The following is a 10,406-nucleotide window of genomic DNA, read 5'->3' as shown; positions in this document are numbered from 1 at the left end:
GGATGGCCATCCCTGCACACAGCTAGCAGGGGCATGAAGGGAAATGAGGAAGGTTTCCTGGTCTTCTTACAACCACTGTTCACCCACATGATCCACCGGAAGACACAGGTAAGGGGGAAATCCCTCAGTGCTATACCACAATTGGGGTGCTCCCTCTCTCTGCTAGAGAAGCTGGCTTCATGACTTCTCTTGATCTCCAAGAAATGATGTACAGATATAGTGCAAATTTACTGCCCATTTGTGTCAATTCACAGCTGAGAGGAGACAATTTTAAAATGATCTCCAAACTGTTCACCATGAGGTGGGACAGTGAGGTGAACTGCAGAGCCTAAGGGGTGAAACAACAATAGCCACAGACTGTCTCATTTCACTGTACCAAGAAATACAGACAGGAAAAGAAATGACCTGGGCAGGGTCACCCTGAGATGAGGGACAGAGGTATGGAGTACAAAACAGTGGATCACAACACACTCTTTTATCCTCCAAATTAGGTCAAGAAGCACCTGCTGCATATGGTAATTTTGTATGTCTGGCTAAGTCTGAAAGTGGTCTCCTTTTTCTGAAAAATATTTAACTTAATCATTCACTACTGATGAGTCCACTCTACCCCATTCTGAAATCCTTTGTGGGTGCGGAACACTGTGGGAGGACCCAAAGGACTCTCTGTGGCAACATTCCAGAAGAAGAGAAAGGGCTCCGGGGACCTTCTGGTGAACAAGGTCGAATGACCTACAGTGAAGATGTCAAGAGGCATACACAGAATTGAAAACTCCCCAGATTTAACTGTTAAGTCTCTACATAATCTCTGACATAATCTCTACATTGGAAGAGAAAGTCACCCATGATATGGCTTCCATTTTTAGTGAAATAGAAGTTGTTATTATGAAAGAACTCGAACAAAGAGGGGAGAAGAAAAGGAGGAAGGAGAAGTATGGAAGGATGAGAGGAGGCAAGGACAGAGGAAGAAAGAAGGCAGGCAGAAGGAATTTTAACTACCAAAACATTTATCAAAATGTGCTCCATACAGTGGTGCAGGGGGATAGGTGGAATATTTTATGGGATGGCAAGGTAAATATGCATGATGAGAATTAATGAATATTTTATAATAGCTGGAGATATTCTGAATATTCTCCACAGAAAGAAATGATAACTGTGTGAGCTGATAGAATATCAGTACACTCGTTGAATCATTACACATCATATAAGTGTATTAAAATGTCAGTCTGTGGCCCATGAATATGTAATTTACTCTATAGGGAGGAAGGTAATGAACAAAACAAGGAAATGATGGAACTTTTAAAAAACGGAGTCAAAATATTCTTTGAATGTAACATGATTCGTCTTCACATTACACAAAACCATGAAATGACTGGATTAAGTTCCGTAAGATTCACTGAGGATCTCTAACTTCTGTGTTGAACATTACATCCAGAACACAAGGAGGCATTAGTTACTAAGTAGAATCACATCAACAGTGACAGAAAGCCCTGATAATTGTTTCTGTCATTGCTGACCCTCCCAGTGAAATCAAAATCTATTTCCAAAACAAACACTAAACCAACACACAGTTCTCCTCACTTTCCCATCCCCAAGTTTGCCTTTCTGCCACACAGTCGCCTCATGGTGATTTTCACCTCTCCGTTCCTGAGTGTGTAGATGATGGGGTTGAGCACGGGGGTAAAGACTGTGAAAAACACAGCCACCAGTCTGTCCTCAGTGTAGGTGGAGGAGGGAAGCACGTAGAGGAAGGTGGCAGGTCCGAAAAACAGGAGGACCACCGTGATGTGAGAGGCACAGGTGGAGAGGGCTTTGCGCCTGCCTTCTGCAGAATGGTTCCGCAAGCTGACCAGGATCACCACACAGGAGCACAGCAGGATGGTGAGCCAGAAGGCGGAGAGCAATCCACTGTTGACCAGCACAATAACGCCCTCCACAAAGGTGTCGGCGCAGGCCAGCTTGAATAAGGGATGGAGGTCACAGAAGTAGTGGTCAGTCACACTGGGACCACAGAAGGGCAAAGGGATGGTGACCAGAATCTGAATTGAGTGAAAAAAGCCCCTCAGCCAGGAGCCAGCCGCCAGCATGTGACACAGTTGGCGACTCATAATGGTCATATAATGAAGAGGTCTGCAGATGGCCACGTAGCGGTCATAGGCCATCACCACCAGCAGGAGGATCTCAGCAACCGCAAAGAAGTGGAAGAAGAAGATCTGGGTCAGGCAGCCCTTGAAGGAGATGGTTTTCATCTTGGACAGTAGATCCGCGATGAACTTGGGGACCACGGTGGAGGAGTAGCAGATCTCCACCAGGGACAGGTAGCCCAGGAAGAAGTACATGGGGGAGCGCAGGCTGTCACTGACACTGACCGTCAGGACGATGAGGCCGTTGCCCACCAGCGTGGCCAGGTACACGGGGAGGAAGAGCACGAAGCACGCTCTCTGCACCTCTGCGTCCTGGAAGAGCTCGGTGATGATGAACTCGGTCACGTTATGTGCTCTGGCCATGGATTCAGCTGGATATTAGGTAGTCAGAGGTCTGCAATAAAATGAAATGATTGTAACACCAATGTACCTCATTTTAGCACCTCAGAGGATGCATACCAGCTGGTACTCACCCCTTCGTTTAGCCAGTACGTACACTTTTAGCACTGAATATTAACATTGTAAGACTATATTATCTATGTATGTTTGCCCTTGTTATTAGAAAAGCGAGGCTCTGAAAAAATGGTTATTTACCTTAAACTACAAAAAAATGAATTTGGAACCCAGAACTGGTGTTCCTGACATTTAGTAAGAGATTGTCTCAGTTGGCAAAAAACTACTCTAAGTGTGGGGAACCGCTCAAGTTATTGACTTATATTTGTACTGTGTTTGTTGCATTTTCATAGTTCTTTCCTGTCAGGGAGTCACTTTGTGCACTTCTACTCCTCTGTTCTCTGTTTCCTGCATCTACATCTCCAGGAATATCCATGTTTTGCAACCAAGATGCAACAACTTCCCAAAGGCCCCACCTTCAGACACCATTAATGCTCCAGCACATGAATTCAGGCAGACCCGCCCAAACTGCAAAGAACTCCCTTCCTGATAATTGCTCCCCTTCCCAAGGTCATCTGTGCTACTGTCTGCCCACAGTTGCACCAGTCTCCATGACCTCAGGTCAGAGTCTTTCACCAGTCTTGTATCTTCAACGTGCAAGTTTCCACGATCAATGTTCACACGCTCTGGGGGGACTGAACTGACTGAATTCTCTCCATCATTCCACTCTTACTTCCACATCTTCCCCCACTCAAACTCCAGCGATGTCCTGAGCTCCCAATGCTGGTTCTCTGGGAGCTTGGATGGTGAGCATCTGCTCACTGTGGTCCCAGACTGGTAGCAGCAGACCATGGAGGGAGGGGATAGGAGGAAAGGGGAAAGGCACAAAAAAGAATTGAGTTGTCTGTGTACAGGTACCAGCTCCCCACGAGGAACGGAATCATTATGGATTGCAGACACACACTCATGAAAGTAAAAACACTAAACAAGAAAAGGATACGATAATGGGAACGGGACTTTCTCTCCAACTTACTTCCTTGGGACAAATACTCTCTGAACTTCTTCAACATCTAAACGTCTATCAGATTGCATGGAAGAAATATAGATCACATTCCCTTCCCTGAGCAAGCAGTATCATGTAACTCAAGATAATATCCTCTGGATGAAGGGGCCCCAGCTGAAATTTTTGCCACATACGACTCATCAGAAATAAGGTAGAGGGGCTGGGGATTTAGCTCAGCGGCAAAAGTGCCTGCCTGGCAAGCGCAAGGTCGTGAGTTCGGTTCCCGGTACCGGAGAAAAACAAAACAAAAAAAAACCAAACAAACAAAAAAAAGAAATAAGGTAGAAAAAATATAAACCCTTGGAGTCCCAGCTGTAAAACTTACCCCTATTGATTTCCATTCATTCTCTAATTTCATAGTGACATTTTTCATCAATATACTTTTGAAGAAATAAACACTAACCCCAAACAAGAAACAGAAGCAAATCAGGAAATAAAAGTCAGTGATATGCACAAATGGAAACAAATCAGTGTGTCAGAAGTCCTAGGTAAGAACACAAGCGGAAGTTAAAAGTTAAAAACTAAAAATCTGAGAAATTTGTATTCCAGAGCAGGCAATCCACTAGAGCAAGAAGACACTATCACAGCAGAGATGCAAAGTATCTGTATTAGTCAACTTTCCCATCTTGGAGCAAAATGCCTGACACGCACTACTTGAAGGACGAGATGTTTATTTGGCGCACTCTTTCAGAGGTTTCAGCCCATGTCAGCTGGGTCCAAGGCTAGAACATCACAGCAGAAGGGCTGGTGGAGCAGCGCTGCTCATTTCTTGGCAGCCAGGAAACAGAGGCTGGGGGAAGTGTTTCAGTGAGACATACACGTTTTAAAGGCACAGACATACAGCTGGGTTCCCCTCTTAGCAAAACATTCAGCTATAAATATCAGTGGGTTAATCTACTGACTAGTACAGCACCCCCGTGATCTGCCACCTCTCCACAAGTCTCCTAATCCATTCAAGTTGCTGATCAAGTTCAATGGTCACAGCATCCTTGATCCTTGAAGTTTTAAATGGAAATTCAGGTGGTTGTGTTTTTGGGTGGCAAGAAAGGGCTCTTACTCCTCAACTAAGTTCTATTTTTTGCCTACCTACACAGAACCTCATGGTCAAGGCAAGCAATGTTGGTAAGATCCTCAGAGCACAGCCTTCCAAGTACAAGGAATTATGCGCACACCAGGGCCCCAGAAGCATTAGGAATAACTCTGCACCTTGCAAGTCAAGTAGCTGAGTGAGAAGAGGACGAGATGCTGAGACCCCTCAGAGTCACCTCTCCACGTCTTCGCTCACAAGCCCAAGGGAAACTGTGGACAGAGAGGTTGGGGTCGCAGCTGATGGGACTAAGCTGTGGAGACACGGGGGACCCACAGGCCAGTGCAACCTAGCAGGTACTGTGGTGACCCCATCACCCTCCATGCAGTACAGACTGGCAGCCTGGATGTTGTATTTGATGCATGCCTCCTTTGCGCTGTCAACCTTCTGTCATCCCACCCTGTTAACACAACCTGTACACTTGCACCTTGTGTGCCCTTTTCCCTTTAATCTTGCTGCCATCTCCTCCTCGCACTATCATCTGACACCTAGTTACTTCCTAGCGCCCTGCTGCACCCACTCGCTCTGTCCTGGAGCTGCTATCTGGACATGGCTTCCTATATTTATCTTTCTTCAGATCACTGTACTGCTGAAGAGTAATCAGGAAAGCCCTGAAATTGTCTACCTCAGTGAAAGGCTAATTTGATTTCCAGGAGGTATCTCCCAGATTCCAAAAATTGGGAGAGACTTTAAAATCATCAAATTTCATGCTGCTTATATTTTTCCACAATAAAAATGATCCATGTAATTCATCCTCCTCGCCCCTACACCAAAAAAAAAAAAAAAAAAAAAAATCAGATCAACTACCTTATTATACAAATGAACTCTTCTGGCTATGAGAGAAAAGTAGGTTGCCCAATATTCTTAGAAACACTGACCTTGCTTCTACTTACCTACCTTAGGTCTGAAGAGCTGGAGTGGTTTTGCTGTACCCTGGGACAGGAAACTGGACCAGGTAGATTTCAAATACACCCAAGTATCTCCAACTTAGTATGAAGTTCACCACTCTGCTGGAAAGGACCATTATTTGAGGAGATGTTCTGGTTTGCAAAATCTTGGATGAGAAGAAACACTGGATTCTTCCCTGCAGACCCTGGTCTTTCTGCAATGGCTGCTAGCACTGCCTGGCTGCTAGCACTGCCTGGCTGGTTCCTCACTGCAGGCCTCCATGAGCAATGTCCAGGTCACACTCTGAGCCACCCTGATAGTGATACTGAAAATAATTTAATGTTATTCTAACTTCTGCTTCTAACAGATGAGATCACAGATGCTGGGAGACCTTAATTGGTTTCCCAAAACCACACTCCATTTATTTCCCAAGTTACTAACTCATAAACAGTGCCCTTTTAACAATATTACTCTGTCTTCTGCTGACACCGTGTGGTGGTTACCACCAGAATTCAAGGATAGGATTTGTTTCCAAGACAAATCACCAATAGTTTTAGGAGCTGTTAGAAAACATAGTAACACACATGTACCAAAACACACACAGAAAATTCATAAGATCCAAATCAATGTTCATGTGCAGATTTATGACACTTAAGTAAAAGTTGTGGGAACAGCAAATCAAGAGAGTATAAAATCATGCTTTGATGGGAAAATCCTCCACACTCACCCAAAGTTGCTGATTAAATATTGAGATTTTGGAACTATCTATAATTAATTAAACCCAGTAGAATAATCAAGAGAACAACTTCCCTGTGGAATTTCTTTTCTCTAGAGTAGAACTTTGCCAAATAAAGTATGGCTTGAGAAAAGTTTCAAAATCTATTTTAAGACATTGACATTTCGGGGGCTGGGGATTTAGCTCAGCGGCAAAAGCGCCTGCCTGGCAAGCACAAGGTCATGAGTTCAGTTCCCGGTACCGGAGAAAAACAAACAAAAAAAAAAAACAAAAACAAAAACCAAAAAAAAACACAAGACATTGATATTTCCACAAAAGTTTACACCCAATAACAAGGAAATAAAAAGAAGAAAATAGAAATTTGGACACATAAAGAGATTTTTTTCCCAAGACTTGCCCACTGAAAATAAATTTTAAAAATAAATAAAGAAAAAGAAGACTTCTACCTCTGGTTTATTCCTTGATTAACTACTGACAGGCCCTTTCAGCTCTCTGTCTCTCACACTCTGTGATTTCCAATTTTGTATAAAATGTAGAGCTAGTCTAGTTTATCTTTGATGTACCACTCACATTTGACATTCATGTAGAATATTCACGAAGGATGTCATGTAGTCTCCTTGTGGGTCCATCTGCCAGTGATTATAATGAGCATAATAATAGAGTACAACAAAAACTTCCTCTGCAAAAAGATGTCATTTGTGACGATTCTTTGACTGTGTCAACTTGAGTTTAGTTAAGAGAAGCTGAACTAAATGGACTCAGCAATTCCACACTCTAGGGTGGCTCTTCGCCTGGATGGTACAATGGGGCAGTGAAGGACAGACTGGCTTCTGTTTCTTCAGAGAGCTCCAGTCTTCGCCTTCACCTTGGATATCATCTCCTGATTTCCAAAGCAGACTCTTTAGCTTTCAGTGTAGATCCTTCAGCTTTCCAGTGTAGACTTTTCAGCCTTCCATTGGAGACTCATCAGCCTCCTGATACAGACTCACATGTGACACTGCAGTGAGCTCCAGGCCTTGGACTGAATCCTTTGGTCTCCAATGTGCAGACAGACCACTCTTCCTCATCTGACTCTGTGGGTGGTTATTGTAAGCCAATCTTATAAATTCTTTTTTTGTGTGTGTGTTTTTGAGATGGGGTCTCACTATGCAGTCCAGGCTGGTATCTTGAACTCACGGTGATCCTCCTGCCTCAGCCTCCTGAGTGCTGGGATTACAGGCATGGGCCACCATGCCTGGCTATAAATTCTTACATATTTGGATTTCTTGTGTTATATTTGTTTCTGTAGTGAAACACTGAGTGATACATCATTCTTCCTATATGAGCAAGTACTGAAGTCACAAATACTCTTTTTTTTTTTTTTTTTGGTACTGGGAATCGAACTCAGGATCTTGCACTTGCCAGGCAGGCACTTGTGCCTCTGAGCTATATCCCTGGCCCAAATGTATGTTTTTTATTTTTTTATGTTTTGGTACTGGGAATCGAACTCAGGACCTTGTGCTTGCCAAGGAATTCACTGTGCCACTGAGGTACATGCCTGGCCCACACATATGCTTCTAAAGGTTAGAAATTTAGAATTTAAAATAAAATGCTTACTTTCCAAGATGTTACAGTGTCCACATCCTTCCCAGACATAATGGAGGCAGAGCCACACAATGAGGATATAGAAGTGGATATGTAACTCAGAAAGCAGTAAGTCCTATGAAGACAAATCAAACAGGTTCAAGGCAACAAAACTGTGAGAGGAGACTTTACACAAGGTAACAGGAAAAATGTACCTGGTGCTAAGATCTTTGGCTGCTGTGTTAAAAGGATTGGAGGGAAGTGAGAAACAGAGAAACCCACCAGGAGACTGTCAGGACAATCCACTGAAGAGATAACTGTAACTTGCCAGGATGACAGGAAGTAGTCACATTCTAAACATACAAGTAACACTAATAGAATTTCCTCGTAATTTGGATGAGAGGATTAAGGTGAAAAAGAAAAATCAAAGACACTAAGCAAGCAGGCCCACACCGACAGGAGCACACACACCTGCACAGATACCTGGAGATGCATACAGCAGCCCCCACATAAGCAAATGGGAAACATGTCCCTCCCAAGGACACGATCATCCACCACCTCCAAGGCAGCACTATGTGGCAGCCAAAGCAATGGAGAACAGACCTGATCATCCACCACAAAGACTGAGAAGAGACGGGAGGAACCGGACTGCACGACTGTCAACAGTAAGTCCATCAGTCCACCTGCAGCCTGCCCCATGGCCTACCGCAAGCAGAGCCCAGAGGACTGATCGCAGTTCCCACCTCCCATTGTGTGCAAGGGCACGCTTTGATTTGGACATTAACCACATTCTGGGATGAATGGCCAGAGGCGTTTCTAGGGCGGGGGAGGGCACTTCAAAAACCCATTTGTCCTAAAGCTTGGAGGAGAAAAAGTCATGACTGGCTGGATCTCAAGAGTGTTTTAGGGATGAAATCTCACAGTTGTTTTAATTTGCATCTCTTGAATGACCAACAATGTTGAATTGTTTTTGTGTATTTATTTGCCATTTGTAGTTCTTCCTCTGGGAAGTGCATATTCATCTCAGATACTCATTTTTGGATTGGATCTTTGAACTTGGGGGGGGGATCTGATTTTTTTCAGTTCTTTACATGTTCTAGATGTAAGTCCTTTGTCTGAGAGACAGTTAGCTCTCATCAAGAAATTAACCAACAACAAATGTTGGAGGGGCTGTGGGGAAAAATGAACCTTTCTTCACTGTTGGTGGCAATATAAATTTTATTTTTTATTTTACAAAGAAAAGAACAAAAACAAAATAACAAAAGCAAAGAGAAAAACAAAACAACACAAAAACAATAAAAATGATACAGAATTTCAAAACAAGATGATAGCAAATTAATAATGGAACACTTTGTGTTTTCCAAATACTTTGGAAATCAGTCTGGAGATTCTGCAAAAATTTAGTATTAGAGGTCCCATATAACCCATCAATTCCCCTTTTGGGTATTTTTTGAGGAACTGAAAACATCATACTGCAGTGATATATGTGCACCCATGTCTATAGTAGCATAATTTGTCATAGAAAAATCTTGGAAACAACCTAAATGCCCATCAGCTGAGGAGATGTGGTATTTTTATACAATGGAGTATTACTCAGCTATAAAGAAAGGTAAACATGAGGCTTTCATAGGTAAATGGATGCAACTAGAGACCATACTCATAAGTGAAATAAATCAGACTTGCATGTGTAAACATCATATTGTCTCTCTAGTGTAAAAACCTTGAAGAGTAAATAAAATCTGAAAGGTACAATAGATATTGTGAAAGGGAAAGAAACTGCTCAATAGCAAAGAACAACTGGGATGAGGGAAAGGAGAAAAGAAAGAAAGAAGGATGAGAAAAGTATATATCTATACATGAGATAGCTAAAATAATTGTATTACTAATTTCTATTGGTTTATTGAAAGGAATAGTTAATGTTTAATTGTTTGACCAATCTTACATACCTATATCTGGTAATCTGAGCAACTACTTTGAAGATAACAATATGTAATACCTTGTTTTGAAATTCTGCATCATTTTTATTGTTTTTGTGTTGTTTTGTTTTTGCCTTTTTTTTTTGGTTCTTTTCTCTTTGAAATAAAAATAAAAAGAAAATATGGCATCTATACATAATGGAATAGAATACTACTTGCCTATGAAGAAGGGCAAATTCAAGACCTTTTTAGGAAAATAAGTACACCTTGAAACATAATGCTTAGTGAAATCAATGAAATACACAAGCCAAAATAAAGGATGTGTTTTAATGAACCAAAGAAACCATTCATTCAAACACACAGGAAGCAAGTCTCGCGATGCTCGGGCCGCGGCGCACCATGACGTCGCCTTTGCGCAGTCGTGACGTCGGCGGGCGCTGCGCAGACTCACGGTCCATAGCCCGCGAGCTGACGGCAGCGGCCGCGCGAGCAGAACGTGGCTTTGGAGCGGAGTCCGCCGCCGCCATGAACGGCCACCGCAGAGCCCGCAAGTCCTCCCGCGCCAAAGGCCGAGGCAAAGGCCGCGCCCAGGCCCGAGTGCACGCTGCTCCCGACGGCG

The 10,406-nt window shown here is 43.1% G+C and overlaps 2 protein-coding genes across 2 annotated transcripts in view; one reads left to right on the top strand and one right to left on the bottom strand.

Moving 5' to 3' along the window:
- Positions 1 to 1,286: 1,286 nt before the first annotated feature.
- On the bottom strand, positions 1,287 to 2,623 carry LOC102016389 (olfactory receptor 4B1-like). The gene has a single exon (XM_005383950.2). The coding sequence runs from the start codon at positions 2,502 to 2,504 to the stop codon at positions 1,575 to 1,577; it is 930 nt and encodes a 309-aa protein (XP_005384007.1). The 5' UTR covers positions 2,505 to 2,623; the 3' UTR covers positions 1,287 to 1,574.
- Positions 2,624 to 10,165: 7,542 nt separating this feature from the next.
- The window catches only part of LOC102004494 (testis-specific Y-encoded-like protein 5), a 3,405-nt gene continuing 3,164 nt past the window's right edge, over positions 10,166 to 10,406 (top strand). The window contains exon 1 of the mRNA XM_005384934.2: positions 10,166 to 10,403. Within this exon, the coding sequence (XP_005384991.1) occupies positions 10,166 to 10,403 (238 nt within the window). The remainder of the gene's footprint in view (positions 10,404 to 10,406) is intronic.

Source organism: Chinchilla lanigera, unplaced genomic scaffold (genome assembly GCF_000276665.1).
Source record: "Chinchilla lanigera isolate Chin_1 unplaced genomic scaffold, ChiLan1.0 scaffold00021, whole genome shotgun sequence".
In the NCBI taxonomy this organism is placed as follows: domain Eukaryota; kingdom Metazoa; phylum Chordata; class Mammalia; order Rodentia; family Chinchillidae; genus Chinchilla; species Chinchilla lanigera.
This window is presented reverse-complemented; position numbering and strand designations above follow the sequence as displayed.

Excerpts from the sequence above, each read along its gene's own strand:
- LOC102016389 (XM_005383950.2), bottom strand. The coding sequence starts at position 2,504 with ATGGCCAGAGCACATAACGTGACCGAGTTCATCATCACCGAGCTCTTC.